Here is a 19,652-nt window from a genome sequence, read left to right on the forward strand (position 1 = left end):
TCTTCCCATTTCATTCTTGTTGCATCCAGTAGGTCTTCCAGTAGTGTCTGTCGTGGCGGTTGTGGGTACGTCCTTGTCTCCTTTCGAAAGAAGTTTTTGAGCTGCAGGTACCGTAGCTCGTTCCCCCCCCGGCTAGTCGTAATTTCTCTGTCAGTTCGTCCAGTGTTGCAATCCTGTCGTCCGTGTATAGGTCCCTGACTGTCAGTGACCCTCCGTCCTGCCTCCACCTTTTGAAGGTGGCGTCAGTCAGTGCTGGTGTGAACCTATGGTTGTTGCAGATGGGAGCCTTGTCCGACGTTTTGGTCAGGCCCAATTGCTGCCGCAGTTGGTTCCAGGATTGGAGGGTGGCTGTCACCACTGGGCTGCTGGAGTGTTTTTTGGGTGGGGATGGGAGTGCAGCCGTGGCGAGGGCCCGGAGGGAGGTCCCCATGCAGGAGGCCTCCTCCGCACGCACCCACTCGGCTTCTGGCTCCTGGATCCATCCCCTTACTCGCTCGGCTGTTGCCGCCCAGTGGTAGAATTGTAGGTTCGGGAGGGCTAGCCCCCCCCCTGGATTTTGTTTTTTGTAGGACCTATGAAGCAGAGTTTTGATGCAAAGAATAATTCATCAGGATATTCTACTGATAGACCAGGAGGAAGGAACAAAGAGGTTACAAAATAACAAGCTGGAAACAGAACTGCTGTTGGCATTATATTTTGTTTGTAAAACATATTTGGCAGGTTAAATTACTCTGAGCTACTGGTTTCTTGTAACCCAGCAATAATTCCCAGGTCTGATTTCCCAGTCTTTACTGACATGCCTGATTTCAGCCAGGGCAGTGAAAGGTGTATGTAATTTACCACTAACCTCGCCAATTTAGGGATGGGAAGATCGACCAGGGTCCCTGATCTTTATTTGTTCATGGGATGTGGGTGTCACTGGCTGGGCCAGGATTTATTGCCCATCCCTGAGGGCAAGCTGTGGGTCACATGTAGGCCAGACCAAGTAAGGATGACAAATTTCCTTCTCTCAAGGACATCAGTGAACCAAATGGGTTTTTACGACAATTTACAATGGTTTTCTGGTCATCATTGAACTTATAATTCCAGATTTTTATGGAATTCAAATTTCATCCACTGCCCTGGTGGGATTCGAACCCAGGTCCCCAGAGCATTACCCTAGATCTCTAGATTACTAGCCCAGTGATAATATTACTATGCCACTGCCTCCCCTAATTACTGTCCAGTCATTCTTGTTGCAGTACTGCATGAATGTTAGGGGCAGGATTGGGTTTAGCCATTAATCCTTCCAACAATTGAATGTCCTGCCAATATTTGTCTAACTCATCTAAAATAGGCACTGGGGTCACATGCAAGCATCAATATTTATGATTAATACATATTTGTCTGTTTTCATTGAGCAAATAAATGACAATTTTGCTGATTTTGTCACCCTTCACGTACACCCTTAATGATAAAGGGCAGCACGGTAGCATAGTGGTTAGCATAATTGCTTCACAGCTCCAGGGTCCCAGGTTCGATTCCCAGCTTGGGTCACTGTCTGTGTGGAGTCTGCACATTCTTCCCGTGTGTGCGTGGGTTTCCTCCGGGTGCTCCGGTTTCCCCCCACAGTCCAAAGATGTGCAGGTTAGGGGAATTGGCCATGCTAAATTGCCCTTGGTGTCCAAAATTGCCCTTCATGTTGGGTGAGGTTACTGGGTTATGGGGATAGAGTGGAGGTGTGGACCTTGGGTAGGGTGCTCTTTCCAAGAGCCGGTGCAGACTCGATGGGCCCAATGGCCTCCTTCTGCACTGTAAATTCTATGAAAGAAATTCACGCATGTGAAGTTGTACAGTTTAGTTTTGAAACCATCACACAATTCTTTACACTAATGACAGTTCTACTAGGTCTGGGTTTTACGACTATTAATTGTTTTCATTCATTTTTCTATTGTGCAAGATCTCGATAATATGAACATTTTAAGGCCATGCAATGTTCTATCTGTAGAATGTAATGGGAATTTATTGCTTCATATAACTCTTTGGAGGGAAGTAAATTGAATGTACTTTGCGATATTATTGTGAAGCATGCTTTATTGTATTCTGGTATGCAGTTCATTTTATTTTGTATGGCAATTAATTTTAATGCAGGCTTTTCATCCACAATAGTTTGTATTTGTGCCTAATTCCAAATGACTTAATCAAATCCCCATTGTTTTTTTAAAATCCAATTTAAAGCCATAACGTGTTGTCCGGTTTGTGCAATCTAATATACGTTAAACATTGAGTGAGCTGCAAAACTCCACAAAAGTCCCATTGGAAGTTCTTATCTTAGCTCGGTCTGTGGCAAAATTGAATTTAGAAGTGGCAACATCTAACAGTTGTACTTGCTGGGTCTGCAGATGGTCGTGTGATGGGCAGTTTTAATGATTAAAAAACCATCAGATTAATGTCAGTCCCCAAATTCAACACTGGTTCAGTATTAAACAGCGCCCATATGAAATCACTTTGGGTCTTTCACTGCCTCTTCATCTTTCAATACTGCATTTAATATTGACTCTTGTGTGTAAAACTACTGAATAACTTATATTCCAAAAGTTGAATCTTTACCCAGGTGAGTTGAGTGACAGTTGGTCATGATATTTGATGCATATGTTATAACACATTTGTTGTTTCTGGATCAATTTTTAAAAATCAACATCAAAATCCTGCTTTTGATAACTAAAACAAATTTATTTTTGGGTTGATTTGAAAGGATGCCTCAATGGAAAAGGTCAAGCAATGACCGAAGATAGGAAAATGGATAAGGATTTGCTACATCAAATGGAGGGAATGTACACGAGTCTGCCTGTCCAACTCCCAGAAGCCAACATGCATGTGCAAATGCTTTATCAGGAATGGTTGCAGGGAAGAAATTCCGCCAAAGTTCAAGAGGTCCTGCACAGAAAGTACCATGCATTGAGTGAGATGTCAAACAGCATCGACATCAAGTGGTAGGCCATCTGATGCTGGATCACAAGATTTTGGGGATCTCAATTAAGGATTCACAATTTCCCCAGGGAACATTGGTACTCTTAGTACTAATAAAGGTGCAATTTAGACCACAAACCTTCACTGAGATATTAAAATATAACATTTTGTCATTGCAAAGAATATAAACTTGAATTATATAGTTATCCAGGACTTTGTTCTTCATGGATATCTTTAAGAGGTATGTTTGAATTCGAAGCCACTTGATGAATGTTTCAATTCTTTGCACTTGCAGCCAAATGAATACAGCCATAACAAGGCCATAATTGAATTCATAAACTCCGTTTTTTTCTCAGATGGAGGAATGAAGTCCTTCAGTGATGTAAAATTAGTACTTTGAAGATTCTTCAGATATTCCTCATCCCTAAAACTCCTTGTAGATTATACTATTATTTTAATGTTTTATATTATATATATATATATATGATATATGATTTTGAGAGGAATGGATTCTCTAGAACTGAACTGAATTAATGCTTAAACCTTGAAAGTATGAAGGGAAATGTGCATGTCGAAAATATTTGTTTGAAATCCATTGAAAACCTGCAGTTCTGTAACTCTTGCTCTGCATACATCTGTTCTTGCACACCGTGAGCGCTTCATGATTGAGAACACACAAGGCTACTCCTGTTGTTCAAACATTTGAGTCCATATTATGTTTGATGCATCTCTATTCTGGACGGCTCAGTTATTGGAAATTTGAATAATATGGCCAGTTTAACATTTGAAAGCAAACTTCTTCCTTAACCGTTATGTGGTTCCTGTTGGGCCTTTCCTATAATCTGTCGATTGTAAAGATACATTTCTGAAGTTGAGCAATTACTATACTAGCAATAGTCTGCTGACTTAATTGAATGTAGTCTCATAACTCTACTAGCAAACTCTTTGAAATGGTGTATACTCCAAACAGACTGGGACTTCACATGCTAAACTAATGAATGCGTTTACTTAAAATTAAATGGTACTGAAATGTGTAATGGTTCAAAGAAAGGGTACTTTGGAGCAGCTTTCAATGAATCTAGAAATTTCTATCGCATAATGCAGAAAGTTTCTCTTTATTTTTGTGGTCTTCCATCTTTTCCAACTCAAACATTGTTTCCCTCGAGCAGCCTTTTTGAAAGTTCTCATATTTCCTCAAACTGGTGCTCTTCCATGGTTGTTATGGCAAACAAATTTTCAGTGAGTTCTTTGATTAACAGATTTTGCATAACTTTCCAATCAACTCAACCATAACAAAATAATATTTTATATGCAAGCAAAATGAGCATACAGGCCAATGGAAGAAACAATTATACATATACTAGAAGAACACTTTTTTGAAATACGACTTTAAACTATATTATGCAGCTAATTCCACCCAAGAACAGAATCTCTTGGATCATTTGATGAATTGATTTACAAGTGGAATAACTTGCTTTGTCCTTGGTTAAAAATAAAACATCTATCCGTCCACCTCCCCAACAGAAAAAAAAATCAATGTTGTAGTTTATTCTATATATACTACTGTAATCAATGTCATAATTCTATGAATTACCATTTGTTGCCTGATGTAGTAACTCATTCTATCCTCTAAGTCGAGCATCAAAAGCTTTGAAATTTACATTGGTGTGAATGTTAAGGAGTTGAATTGGACACTTCAACATATCGGAAGCAATTCTTAAAGCTACATATTCCTGTTGGAGCTGTAATCATATGTACCCCATGTCAAATGTAATTGTGAAGACTGTAAAGTTCTCAGTAAGCTCAACAGCAGTTTGTGCATGTGTTGCTACCACGTGACAATAAATAAAACTTTTGCTTTTTGTTCATCCGTGATTACTCAATGAGAAGTAGCATTGTTTTAATATGTCTGATAGATGTAAGTTCATATAAAACACAACGTAATGTATTGATTTTTCAAGAATCTTTTTTTATCTGTTCTTGGGATCTGGGCGTCGCTGACGAGGCCAGCATTTATTGCCCCTCCCTAATAGCCCTGGTTCTGAAGGCATTCAAGAGTCAACCACAATGCTGTTCTAACCTGGCCTGGTGGCCAGACCAGGTAGGGACAGCAGATTTCCTGTCTTAAAGGACATTAGTGAACTAGATGGCTTTTTACAACAATTGGCAATAGCTTTGTAGTCATCATTCGACTTTTTAACCCCAGGTTTTTATTGAATTCATCTGCTGTGGTGGATCCGAGTCCAGGTACCCAGAGCACTACTCTGGGTCTCTAGAATCCAGTGACAATTAGATTTGTAAACATTTTGGTTCAAATCCACTTGATTTCTTGCCATTTCCCAGTCATAAAAGCGGTGGTTGTTTTAAAATAATAGTTTCAAAGCAGTAAGGTCCGCCCCATCTTGTACATTATAAATTAATTGCCTAGCGATCATACTTTGAAAAGCTTTGCATCAAAATATGAAAGACAGAAGCAGGGAGAACTCGCCACATGGCTAATTGGCAGAGTGGTTAGTGATGTTGCTGAAAATCTTTTCTGTTCTCTTTCATTTGCTTACCAGATTCGGTCTCATTGATGCATTATTTTGATGTCTTTGCATTTGCCAATTCAGTAAACAGCTGATGTAGGTCCTGAGATTACAGATCTCCTTCTCTCCTCTTCTCTGCCCCCACCCCCATAGCCTTCAGATAGCTTCTGGAGAACTTCTTGTTGCATTGTTTTGGTTTAGCCTAGATCTAGCTAGCAGAACACCCACCTTCCAGCGAAATGTTGGGCGGGATTCTCCCCCCTGCCACATTTTTCTAGGCAGCATGCAGTTCGCTGGTGGTGAGGTTCTGTTTTGCCGCCACTTGTCAATGGGATTTCCCACTGAAGCCACTCCACGCTGCCGGGAAACCGAAGGCAGGGGTACACTGTCAGCGGAAAAAGACAATCCCCATTCTCTGGCATTATCTCTGACAGGTTAATACTGCCATATTGCTGGCTGTGTTTGTTGTATCTTGTCAGACCATCCCTGGATCACTTGCTAACAGAGTACCTGTAACTCCTCATCTTTGCTGATTTAATCTCCAATTTGACTCTGTTAGTGGTGTTGTAGTGCATTTTTACACCTAGAATTTCTATTTCTTATTTCTTCTGTGGCAACAACTGAGCGAGGATGTCTGCCAGCATCAGCTTCAAGAGTAATCGCTGCAGTTTTGCTGGTGTTTATTAAAAATACATTTTATGCAATGTGGGTGCTGCTGGCTGGACCAGCATTTGTTCCCCATCCCTGAGGACAATTAAGAGTTAACCACATTGCTGTGGATCTGGAGTTGGGCGTAGACCAGAGCAAGTAAGGACAACAGATTTCCTTCGCTAAAAGACGTTGGGGAATCAGATAGGTTTTTATGATATTGGACAAAATTATATTTTTTATTAAATTCAAATTTTACCATCTGCCATAGTGAGATTTGAACCTGGGTCCCAGAACATTACCATGGGTCTCTGAATTGCTAGGCCAGCAAAAATACCACTATACCACTGCCTCCACCCCATCCTCCCTACACAGATCTAATCCAGTGGACAATGATCACTCTCCACTATGGACATACTCTCTAGAGATATGTATGGAACTTCTCACACACCCATGTGAAACTGGAAAAACCTTTTACATGTTGGCATATCTGGTCTCAGCCAATGTTCGAGTTGTGGATGCCACTTTGTTGGTTTTCACTCTTGTACCAGGGCTGCTCGCATTGCTTTTGTCGAAACATCTATTGCAGAATGTTGGGTTTCTTTCTGTTGTGGTATGACAGATGTGGATCCATGCACACGACTTTGAGTTTTTTTTTAAACTTCTTTACTGGGACTCTGCTTCACTCTGTTCGGTTCCGATGAGCTTGCGTTCTGTCACCATCACAATGTATTTGTCCTGTTTATCTAAATCCCAGATTTCCTAGTTCTGTTATGACTGTGTAGGTGGTGGTCATGATCCTTTACAACAACACCATAGATCTGGATAGTATCAGCCAAACTGACTGCTTCTTTATGTCTTGGTATGTCACATTTACTGTTGGTACACCATCCTAGTTCACTTTGAGGCCAAAGGGTAAGACACTTTTGTATTGGCCAAAGGGCGTGTTGAATGTTGTCAATAGAGAAGATTCCTCTCCAAGCTTCGTATTCAGTAGCTATTTCAACCTCCGGTTTGCTGAAAACATTTATCCTTGCTGCTGCTGGTATGATGATCACTTCCAGTGTTGGAGTAGGGTTGTGTTTTTTATGCTGGATTAAGATATTTGGGATCCAAGCAAATACTAAGCTATCCCTTTGGCTTCTCTCTCACTATGGTGAAATTTGCCCATTCTGAAGGCTTTGTGACTGGCGATTTTCCTCTACCATGTCTGAGACCTCTCTTTCGAGCTTTCTTAGTTCTATTACATTGGTGACAATGATGTGACGCTGCCGGCTTTGGGCTGCGGTGAGCACAGTAAGAAGTCTTACAACACCAGGTTAAAGTCCAACAGGTTTGTTTCAAATCAATAGCTTTCGGAGCGCAGCTCCACTCAGTGCGCATGTCATCGCCGGGAACGCTCCACTCAGCGTGAATGAAGAGGTAATCTGGAACCTTAAAAAGCACCGGTTTCATCACTGGACCAATTGCGATGTGACACTCTAACTCTTTAAAGCATCCAACCACCTCATCAAAACACTATGTGTGTGCTAGATCTTAAATTGCAATTAAACTTTTGTGGCATAACGTGGACTGTGAATGTTGCTCAATCGAGTAATCTCTTGCAACATCTGTCCTCAGCGCTTACGTCACCGCCTGGAATGCTCCACTCAGCGCGCACGTCACCGCCTGAAACCCCCCCCCCCCCCCCCCCGAGAGCGCACGTCACCGCCGGGATCGCCCCCTGAGCGCGCACGTCATCGCTGGGAACGCTCCACTCAGCGCGCATGTCATCGCCGGGAACGCTCCACTCAGCACGCATGTCATCGCCGGGAACGCTCCACTCAGCGCGCATGTCATCGCCGGGAACGCTCGACACAGTGCGCATGGCATTGTCGGTTTCCTAGCGACGGCTTGTACACAGCCCAGTTGCTGTTGAGTCTCTCCAGCTGAAACAAAGTCATGGCCCACGAAACCGAGGACATCTCTCAGCTCCAGCTGGAATCCATCATTGGGTTTAATGGTAAGAGCCAGGAGCTCCGGCAGGCGCAGGGTCCACAGTGGCTGCTGTCCCTGCTGCTTCCATCAAACGCTGCACCCTTGCTGTGAGGAGCACAGACTCCCTAAAATAGCTTCATGCATGGGGGCCTGGACTCACTTTTTTTTTCTTTTTTAAATTTAGAGTACCCAATTAATGTTTTCCAATTAAGGGCTAAATTGCATGGCCAATCCACCTAGCCTGTACATCTTTGGGTTGTGGGGGCGAATTCCAAGCAAACACGGGGAGAATGTGCAAACTCCACACGGACAGTGGCGCAGAGCCGGGATCAAACCTGGGACCTCGGCGCAGTGAGGCAACAGGGCTAACCCACTGCGCCACCGCGCTGCCCTGACTCACTTTTTAAGTATCTCTGCCAACAGTGAGGTTTTGAAGGAAACAGCAGTCAACACCAGCTCTTTTACAATTTAATTGTACACTGAGGTCATTGGATTGTAGAGGATCCGAGTTAACGTTTCGAGTCCACAGACTCTTGGTCCTTTCAGTTGTGACGAAGGGTCTGAGGACTCGAAACGTTAACTCTGGTTTCTCTCCTGCCAGATCTGCATGGCTTTTCCAGCTCCTTCTGTCCTTGTTTCAGATTCAGCATTTGCAGTGTTTTGTTCATTTCACTGCACTGGAGTTGCATGTAAAGTTGAGGATATTCGTGGACTTTCTCAACCTTGCCCCTCGCCCGAGGTGTCGTGATCCTCAGGTTAGATCATCACCCATCAGCTTGCTCTCTCTCAAAGGGGAGAGAAGCCTCTGGTCCTGTGGTGACATTTACATTATTTTTAAAAAGTTAAGGTCATTCCAAAACCCTCCAGCTCATGCCCTAGCTTGCACCAAGTTCCATTCTCCTATCACCCCTGTGCTTGCTGACCTAAATTGGCTACCAGTCAATCATCCTTCCCTATCTCTATAATCTTCCTAGCCTGACAACCCTCTCAGATATCTGCAGTCCTCCAACTCAAGCCTCTTCAGCAACCCCCACTTTAATCATTCTACCTATTGTTGGCCACAGCACTTCTAGCTGCCACAGTCCAAAGCTCTTGAATTACTTCCCATATGCTTTTGCCTCTGTAACTCTCTTTTCTTCTTTAAGTGGCTCATTAAGATCACAAGCTTTTGGTTTTCCTGTCGTAATGTATTAAGCTCCTGTGAAATGCTTTGGGATATTTTTTACTACATTAAAGTTGCAATATAAGTGCATGTTGTTATAACCCCATAAGCTGTACCTGTCAACTAGGGCAAAATGCCACAAACCCTACAGCTCATGCCCTAGCTTGCACCAAGTTCCACTCTCCTATCACCCCTGTGCTTGCTGGCCTAAATTGGCTACCAGTCAATCATCCTTCCCTATCTCTATAATCTTCCCAGCCCGACAACCCTCTCAGATATCTCAGCAAGGGGTCAAGACCAGGACTTTAACCTTTGTCTCAGTAAGATGGAATGTTGTGGTGTTCAGCATGAACAAGTTCAAAATGCTTTTTCCCGCATGGCCTTTTGCAATTGGAGGATCACCTTGTGATGAATCATGAAGCTAACACTCTGTTTGATACTCTTAGGAGTTATCTTTTATTAAGATGCAATAAAAATTAAATATTGTTTTTCTTTCATCTTTACTTCAACCAGATCACTTCAGATCTTTAATTGAGTGTTGATATTTCTATAAAGCTGTTAATAGTTTATAATACTACAGATTTATTGAGAAATATATGGACCCAGCTTTTTAAAGCATTGTACATTCTGCATACAGTGTTCCATAGAAGAATGGTACAAGATAAACCACAATCTATTTTGAGAGCACCGCACATTGCAAATCATAGCATTTTCCTAAATTTTGGTGCAGTTTGAATTCTGAGATTGTTTTGCTGTGTTTACAGGCAAAGTACCCTTTGGTTTAACCGTGCATCCTGATTGTGAAAATATAATTTACCCTCTCGGATGTACAACTGTCGTACAAAATCTGAAGACCAGCTATCAGGCTTTCCTGGAAAGCCACACTAACAATATCTCCTTTGTTGCGGTCAGTAAGAGTGGGAAATATATTGCAACAGGACAGGTTACTTATATGGGCTTTAAGGTAAGAAAAATGTATCATTTTGCAGGCTTTTACCCAGGCTTGAATCCCCCTGGCTGACACCACAATTGTGCGATAACCTTCTTACGGAATTCTCTGCAAGGCCCATCAAAGCACCTTTATTTGCAGCTTATGAGCAGCAACTACTTTTCACCTACCTTTTTATCTGGTGTACCCACTAGAGGCAACATTTGACAACTACCTCTCCTCTCCCACTCACCCCAATTATCACTGTGGCCTTGGGCTGGCCAGCCATCACTGCCCCTCTCTGCATTCACTTGTGGTCAGGGCCCTTTTTATCCGCAATCTTATTTTGGATGATTACATTGACATAATGATTTTGACAAAAACATAACTCATGGGTGGCAACACTCTGCCCCTTACTGAAAGCCTCTGTCTAATTATATTCTCCACCACTTGTCCTGCCCAAACCACCAGGATGGCAGTATGCCCAATGACACCAAATGGCACCTTGCATTCTCTATCCCTAAAGCACTGGTACCTCCTCCATCTTTGAGCACTTAATCACTTTGTTCCACTACACCCCTTTAAATTCATAATTTCCCAAAGCTTTACCCTGTTTCTCACTGAGATACGCTTCTTCCAATGAACCCCTGCATTATGTGACCCTTAACCAAAGTAATTAAATCTTTACCTTAGCTACGTTTGTCCACTCTCCTCTGAATTTACTGACCACCTCTTCTCCCTAAACTTCTCCCTGCATATTAATTCTCCACCCGCCCCCTCAATCATGTCAACTTGCATGGCTTCTCTTAACTAATTGTCTCCCCCATAGGTTATAATCAGCCATCTGTGACGACTTTTGTGTAACGCCCTTCTGACCTGTGTCTTTTGCCAGCTTCTATCACATCTTTCATGCAGTTTCAGAGCTCTTATTGTCATTGAGACCTATGTCTTTTTCCCTTATTCCACAAAACTGTCAACCATCCTTTCAGGGCCCTCTGTTAGCTGATCTTGATTGTGAGAAGGACGGCTCGTGTCACTCTTCCCTTCAGAACTGCTGTCATTATCTACAACTTTAATACCCTTGCCAAACAATTTCTGATTTAACTGAATGATAGGCTCTAGGGCTTAAGAAACTACTCCTGTTTCTACATAAAACCACTCTCGGCTTTTCTGTCCTTGCAAACTACTGCTCCATCTTTTACCATTTGCTCTCTAATTTTCTTGAACGTCTTGTTGCTTCCTATGCCCATGCTTATCTTTCCTATAATTTCATATTTGAATCACTCCCAACAGGTTTCCATTCCATCTATGTCACAGCATTATCATAGCCCTCATCAAATTCACAGTGACATCTTCTGAGAGTGTGGCTATTGAGCTTTATTGTACCTTTTCTTCTCCAGCCTCTCTGCAACAATTGAAGATTACTGAGACATGATTCTGGAAAATACGTTAGACTATTCTTTCCCATCAAATAATTGGAAGACTGATGGAGGCATAGAACACATGCTTACCACAGATGAATCAGACAAGGGGCTGGTTTAGCACAGGGCTAAAGAGCTGGCTTTTAAAACAGACCAAGGCAGGCCAGCAGCACAGTTCAATTCCAGTACCAGCCTCCCCGAACAGGTGCCGGAATGTGGCAGCTAGGGGCTTTTCACAGTAACTTCATTTGAAGTGCCATGGGAGAGGCATTGTCAGAACACCGAAATGGGTCATGGAGTTCAACCAACCTCCCCCTTTAATGTATTGTTGCTTTTGAAGCACACGGCTTGTTCTCCAGGTGTGGTATTACAATTATGGACACGTGGGTTTTTAAATACAAAACAATGTTTATTCCATGAACTCAACTTAACCTTTTAAATAAACATTGGATCACTTAACACCCCTTACTTCAAAGATAACCCCAAAAATAATACAACACTAAATAATCCTTCAGTTGTTCCTTTAAACATCCAAGAGACTTAACACCTTTAAGCAGAAACACATCAGGTAAAATACATTACTATTATGAGTTTAAATCACCCAAATGATTCAGAGTTAGTCTTTCATGGCAGAGATCACAGCAGATCCAGCTCACTGCAAACACAGACACCACCCAAGCTCTTTTCCTCAAAACTGAAACCAAAAACAGAAGTGAGCTCAGCTCAGCTCCCCCCAGCCTCTGACATCACTTCAGTAATATGAGCTGCTGCATTTCTTAAAGGTACATTGCTTAAACATCCATTTCTTAAAGGTACTCTCATATGACAGAAGTCTACTTGCGACAATAAGCGATTAAAATTTTTTTTTTAAATTAAGATTGTGGAAACAATGCTCACCCAAAAGGTTCTCAGTTCAACTCCCACCCCCACTCTGAGGGAGCGCTGCGCTGTTGGAAATACCGGGCAGGGTTTTCCACAACCCGCTGTGTGTTTTGTGGCAGCGGAGGCACCCCACCATCGGCTGCTGGTGGGGTTTTCCAGCCTCGTGGCTGTCAGAAGGGTTTCCCACTGTTCACTCCCTCCGCCACTGGAGAACCCGCGTCGAGGTGTTGCCATCGGCGGGACAAGAAGATCCTGCTAGCGGGAACAGTTGGAAAATCCTGCCCACCAACGTTTGGGTGAGACCTTAAAACGAGGCACCATCCACCTGCCCAGGTGGATGCTGAATATACCATGGCACGGTGTCAGGGAAGAGCAGGGGTGTTATCGCTGGTGTCCTGGCCACTATTAATCCTCAAAAACAGATTATCTGTTCATTGCTACATTGTACTTAGTGGGAGTTTGCTGATGCAAATGAGCCACTGCGTTTCCGACATCACAACAGGGACTACTGGTCAAAAGTACTCCTTCAGCTGCCAAGCACTTTCAGACATCCGGTGTTCATGAAAAGCACTATATAAATGCAAGTCTTTCTTTATTTCAAAGAGTAAACCAGATCATCAGAAGCGGAAACTCATTCAGTTTAATCTTCTTTTAATAGCAGGGAGTAAGATTATTATTCTCAGGCAACAGTACGAGCAATGATGATAAGAGCAATATTGTGACTAAATGTGTTCTAGAAATATTTGAAACCATTCTGCAATATTTGCAGCTCAATATAAGCAGTGGCCATTCATTATAAACTTCAGAAGCCCCCAAAAAATGGATGAAATGCCACCTTAACACAGAAACAGCTGCAGCACCAAAAACATGTGTAATCAAGATTCATTGTTCTGCTGATGTACAATATTGGCTTTAATTCACAAATAAACATGTCAGAGTTTTTTTTTAACCAACCCAGGAATTTATTACTGCTACCACAAGTGCAACATATTGGAAGCGATTCACTGGGTGCAAATCCCCCTATGTCGGGAAAATAACGGGAGAGCCCCTAAATGGGATTTGCTCGGTTGCCGAACAGTGTGCGATGCTCCGGGCCCAGTGCAGCTGATGTGATCTGGTTCATGCCCATATTTAAATTGTTATTTAAATATACCGGGACAATTTGAAGCCGGATTCGTGCCAGTGGAAATCACTACTGGTCTCCACCACCAGACCATGCGGGGGAGCCCTGAGGACATTGGAGCCCCCAGGTGGCCGGGGACATGGACGTCTCTGCCCCGGCACCCTTTGGCACTGCCAAGCTGGCACTGCTAGGGTGCAAGGGTCAGTGCCAGGTACAATGGCACGAGGCTGGCATGCCAAGAGGCTGGCATGCCAGTGATTCATATTAGTGGTGGGAGGGGTGAGAGGGTTGATGCCAACGAGGTTGGTGGGCAGGGACACTGAAATCCCAAGTCTGGCGATGCTGGGGGTGGGGAAGCCTTTACTGTCACTTTGAGATCTTGGTTCCCCTTTAAGAATGATGCCCTGACCTCTTTGAAACCGAGCTTGCCAGTGTGTTTCGGCCACGCCCCTTTCAGTGCTGGTGCACATCACGCCCCACTCCAAAACAAAAATGACTAAGTTCAAGAAGATCGCAATGGGAACCACGTGCGTCAGAACAGCCACACCAATATTCTTGCCCGAAACGACACTTCATTTTTGGGGAGATTTCCACCCATTGTATTTATTCTAAAGGTTGGGCAACATGGAGGCGCAGTGGTTAGCACTGCTGCCTCATGTCGCTGAGGACCCGGGTTCAATCCTGGCCCTGGGTCACTGTCTTTGTGGAGTTTGCACATTCTCCCCGTGTCTGCGTGGGTTTCACCCCACAACCCAAAAATGTGCAGAGTAGGAGGATTTGTCATCCTAAATTGCCCCTTAATTGGAAACAAATAATTGGGTACTCCAAATTTATTTTTAAAATGTATTTATGCTGAAGGCAAATAACTTACAGTGGGAGTCTAAGATCAACTTTGATTTAACACTAGAGTAACTCTAATGGTTGGAGGTCTTTTTAAATTCTAAATATGAATGTTTACTTTTAATTTTGAATCTTTTCTGATGTGGACTGTGTAACTAATTAAAGTAGCCATAAAAGAGAACATGCGGAAGGTTCAACTTGCCAAGGGTTTGCATTGTAATGGACTGTGTTCAGTGTGATCCAGACTGAAACCTGAGCATTGTATATCTTTGCAGGCTGACATCATCATCTACAACTATGTTGAGAAAGCAGTTCATGCACACATGACTCTTCACCAAGCCAAAGTGGAAGCATTGGCATTTTCCCCAAATGATCTCTATTTGGTATCTCTTGGAGGTCAGGATGACGGCAGGTAACATAGATTAAGAACCAAGCAAAATTGAAACCAGTGGGAATGAGGGAAACAGTCTGCAGTAATTGGAGTCATAACTCACACAAAGGAAAATGTTGTTTTAAAAGGTGCTGGAAATATTCAGCAGGTCTGGTCATATTTGCGGAGAGAGTTAATAGAGTTAATGTCCCAGGTTGATGTTGTGACAGTGACAAAGTTTCATTAGCTGAAACATTAATTCTCCTCAGATACTCCCAGACCTGCTGAGTATTTCCAACATTTTCTGTTTTATTTCAAATTTCCAGCATCAAAAAATCTTTGTTCTTGCAAATGACAGTGATTGTGGTTTTTGGAGGACAATCATCTCAACTCGGGTCAAGTTCCTCTGAGACCCAACCAACTTCAGCAGTTTTTCATCAATGACTACTAGTTCTTGTAGTGGAAGGAGCTGTTTGTCTGGTACATGCACAAAGATGTCTCTGTTAAATCAGTGCATCTCCAACAGAGAGCGTGCAAGAGATATTACAGAGGCTAAGATTGTACAGCTATCCCAGCCAGTACAGGCAGATATGTCACTTAGAAGAGCAAGGTTTGGGATAGCTAGGCAAGGTGCAGCTACTGGCACAGAAGGTGAGTTCACCCAACTGCAGATGATGCAAGAGCAGCAGCAGTTCAACAGACACAGATTCATCAATTTGATGTCTCTGCAGTCCAAACCATCGTCCCAAAGACAGGGAAGGCATTGGTGTCAGCTCATAATGGTGTCGTCAGATAAACCATATACTAAGTACAAGCATAGACTTCAATCTAATCAATAGTGCGGATATATAATTCTGTCAATTTATCAGATATCTAAGGAGAATTCGGCTTCCGGCGGGGAAAGAGAGCGGTCGCGGTTGGAGGAGCTCCTGGGAGGGAACAAAGTTGCGTCCCGCTCCTCGCCGAGAACTTGCAGCCAAGCGCACAAATTCACCCGTTTGAGCCCCCCGCAACAAGAGAGTGGGGACGAAGAAAAACCCGGGCTTTAAAGCGGGAGACCTGGGCGCTCGGGAACGGAGTGATCCACCCACCCCACCCCACGCGCGGCAGCAGAGCGCGGGGCAGGACGAGCGGCGGCCTGAGTCAGCAGCAAGGACCGACCTCCCTCTCCCCGACGGCAAGCACCACGAGGCAGGCGGCGGAACAAAGAGGGACTCTCGGCCCGACCTGAAGTCTCTCTCTCTCTCTCTCGACCCTGGGTGAGTGAGGGGGAAAAAAAAGAACTTCCCCCTTTTCAAAAAAAAAACCTTTGAAAATAAAATTTTTAAAGAGAAAGAATTTTTTTTCCCTTTTTTAAAATAAAACAAATTTTCTTGATAAGCATTTTATAAAAATAGTGTTAAAGTAGAGAAGGGAGGGGGAAAGAAAAATGGGGGAAAAAAAGGGAGGGACAAAATAAATGCCAGAAGGGAGCCAAAGCAGAAGGAGAAAGGGCACCAAAAGCAAATGGGGCAGTGGGCGAGCCCGTTCAGACGAGCTAATCGGCGCACAAAGCGGCCAGGGGGGAACTGGAACTGGAACTGGCAGCCTTTGCCGAGGCGCTGAGGGAACATCAGCAGGAAAACAAGGCAGAGGCCAGAGCAGACATGGAGGCCGCAGTGCAGGCAGCAATGGCCAAGGCCCTGGCGGAGGTGCAGCTTGCCCAGGGCAGAACAGAGAAGAAACTGGAAGTCCAAGAGGAGAAACTGGAAGCCCAAGAGGAGAAACTGGAAGCCCAAGAGATGACCATTAAGGAGCTGGAAAAAGCCGCGACTGACATGAGCGACCGGATCACTGGAGAAGGAGGTGGCGAGACTGTGCACAACGCAGGGGAGCCTGAAGGGCAGGGTGGACGATCAGGAAAACCGCTCGAAGACAAAATGTCAGGACAGTGGGCCTACCAGAGGGGATAGAGGGTAGAAACCCACAGCATACGTGGCCGTGATGCTGGGCAACTTAGTGGGGAGGAAAACCTTCCCCAACCCACCAGAAATGAATAGAGCACACCAGTCGCTGCGCCCGAAGCCCAAGACAGGGGACCACCCGAGGGCAGTTATAGCTAAACTGGTAGAAAGGGCCGACACCGTACTGGACGCAACAAGAAAGAAATGGGAGGAGGATTTGGGGATTGAAATAGGGTGAGGTCAGCAGCACCACCCAAAGCTGCAGACTGGCTGTCCAACCTCTCGGAATCTCTCCAAATGGAGAAAACCAAATTTGCCATCGAGAGTCAGACGATGACTTCCACAGAACCATTCACCCAATTGTTCCGGCACCTGTTTGTGGCCAACGAACAAGCAGCAAAATCCATCCGGGTGAAGCACCAACACCAGACCCATTCGAGTATTGCCCTCTGTAATGTTTCTACGGCACCCAAATGTATATCTACCTCCCTAATCTCCAACCACCCCTTTCCCCCCCTCTTCTCCCCCCCCCCCTCCCCCCCCAACAAACAAACAGATACCTACTTATGTGTTGTAAATAATTTTGCCAATTGTACAAAGTTGCTGCTGTTGAGCTGGTGCATAATACCTTACCAGTGACTTTATTTTATTTTTTTATTTATTTTGTATTATTACTTTTTTTTGGTATGTTTGTGTGTGCCCTTCTCTTCTATATAACGGTAAATATACCTTGTTCAAAAACCCAATAAAAACATTTATAAAGAAAAAAGATATCTAAGGAGTTCCTGCAACCTTGTAATTTATTTTTTCAATTGACTCTACTCACTAATTACTTGTTTATTCAATGTTGAAGTTCCAAAGTTGCGCACTCCTGAGAGTGTATGGAAGCATATTTGCTTGTGGCTTTCAAAATGGAATTGAACAATTATCTGAAGAGAAAACATTTGCAGGGATAGGGGGAAGAGTCGGGAGAGTGGGAATTGCTTTTGCAGAGAGCGGGCATGGAAATGAAGGCCAAATAGCAGCCTCCTGCTGTAGCGATTCTCTGATTAATGAACAGTTATTTCCTGGCTCTGCTGTATGATCTCTTCTCTGATAATAACAGTGCAGCTTAATTCACTCGCTCAATAGCTTGTGCACACCCTGGTGGGAAACTGATAGTGTAAATGTTCATGCAATCCAAACTGGTTGATACAAAATGGTTTATTAAGTTATTGTTGTATAAGTGGTAATCACTGACCGCTTCAATTACAAAGATGATGAAAGAGTTAAAGATTCATCTAGTGCTCTTCATTCATATTTTTGCCCAAGTATTCATTCCACTTTTCTTATACAGCCATGCTATGGTGAAATGGGTTCATGCGGATGTTGGACGAGGATTTACGAGGAAGAACAATCACTGTAATCCTGTCCCCTATTGATTTTCTGTTCACAATGTCCAAAAGGCTGCATTATTATGTATTTTTAAAAATTTCTGTCAAACTTCACAATGATTATGAAACACATAAACCTTTTTGCTTTCTCACTCTTACAGTGTTGTCATCTGGAATATTGCAACAAAATTATCCATCTGTGGCAGTCCTGCTTGTGTCGCAACTGCTGGAAATGCGCAAATTGTAAAATTCGCGAACAATATGGATGATACCTTTATTACGGGAGGAACGTAAGTTAGGAAAGAAGATTGAGATTTCCTTGGTTAGACCTGGTGCCGGAATGACTCAGACCTGTGCCTGTTTCTATACTGATCTTGCACTTAGCTTTATTTTGAATCACGTTCACGTGAACTGGAACGTAAAAAAAGCATCTTTAAGCAAGTGGAAATCATGTGGACAATTGAGGCGCTCGGTACATAACACACATCATCCTCTTTATTTATAATAATAATCTTTATTGTCGCAAGTAGGTATTGCCATTGCAATTAAGTTACTGTGAAATGCCCCTAGTCTGTTTGAGTACACAGAGGGAGAATTCAGAATGTCCAAATTACCTAACAGCACGTCTTTCGGGACTTGTGGGAGGAAACCGGAGCACCCGGAAGAAACCCACGCAGACACAGGGAGAACGTGCAGATTCCACACAGACAGTAACCCAAGCCAGGAATCAAACAGTGCTAACCACTGTGCTACCATGTCACCCATATAAGTCATCTTATTGATATTAAGAAAATTAAGGGCTGAAGCCATCAAATTATCACTATTCACGCTAAGCACAGTATGTGAAAGAAATTATAGAAACACTCGTCTTTAGTGTAACAAATTCTGATGCCGTAAACATTCAAATATATAGAGCATAGTGCAGATCACAGTAATGTAAAATAAAAGTGTGCAAAAACCCTTTAAAAGAAAGCCCAAAAATGGTGACATTGGGTCCAGAAATTCTTCACGCTTCTTTGGTGTAAATGAGGAAACTGGCATTCCCTGTTTCTTTGCAAGGCATGGAGCTATTTTAATTGGTGAGTTGGGTTTCAGCACGCCTTACCCGGGAAAAACCGACAGTAGAAACTCACACATAATGATATTTATGTGCAAGTCACTTCAACGTAAGTTTCCTCAGGTAAACAAATGACGCATCTGCACTCCTGTGCTGTAATTACACCGAAACATTCCATGAAATTGCAGGTTAATATATTGGCGCGGGGTGGGGTTTGCAACTGAGACATCATGTAATGTAGGAAATTGTATGAGCTGATATTCTTCTACAGTATTTGTTTCCTTTTTGTAGTGGTACACTACGTCTCTGGCTCCTAGATTTACCCAACAGAAAGATTCGTGCCACTGAATGCCAAACCGGACATTTGAAACGAATGATCAACTGTATCGAAGTGAGTTGCACTTTGTAGTGCTCAGTTCCTTCCAAAGTAGAGCTATATTAGGAATACTGG

At 43.3% G+C, this 19,652-nt stretch overlaps 2 protein-coding genes across 4 annotated transcripts in view; both read left to right on the plus strand.

Moving 5' to 3' along the window:
• narf (nuclear prelamin A recognition factor) overlaps positions 1–4,824 on the plus strand; it is a 45,126-nt gene extending 40,302 nt beyond the window's left edge. For both annotated transcript variants that reach the window (XM_038777110.1, XM_038777109.1), the window contains exon 12: positions 2,735–4,824. In XM_038777110.1, the coding sequence (XP_038633038.1) occupies positions 2,735–2,976 (242 nt within the window). In that variant the 3' untranslated portion in view covers positions 2,977–4,824. The remainder of the gene's footprint in view (positions 1–2,734) is intronic.
• A 3,116-nt stretch (positions 4,825–7,940) lies between these two features.
• The window catches only part of cfap52 (cilia and flagella associated protein 52), a 102,077-nt gene continuing 90,365 nt past the window's right edge, over positions 7,941–19,652 (plus strand). For both annotated transcript variants that reach the window (XM_038777099.1, XM_038777100.1), the window contains exons 1-5: positions 7,941–8,127; positions 10,029–10,228; positions 14,734–14,870; positions 18,306–18,434; positions 19,493–19,592. In XM_038777099.1, coding sequence (XP_038633027.1) covers positions 8,067–8,127; positions 10,029–10,228; positions 14,734–14,870; positions 18,306–18,434; positions 19,493–19,592 — 627 coding nt within the window. In that variant the 5' untranslated portion in view covers positions 7,941–8,066. The remainder of the gene's footprint in view (positions 8,128–10,028; positions 10,229–14,733; positions 14,871–18,305; positions 18,435–19,492; positions 19,593–19,652) is intronic.

Source organism: Scyliorhinus canicula, chromosome 18, assembly GCF_902713615.1.
Source record: "Scyliorhinus canicula chromosome 18, sScyCan1.1, whole genome shotgun sequence".
In the NCBI taxonomy this organism is placed as follows: Eukaryota; Metazoa; Chordata; class Chondrichthyes; order Carcharhiniformes; family Scyliorhinidae; genus Scyliorhinus; species Scyliorhinus canicula.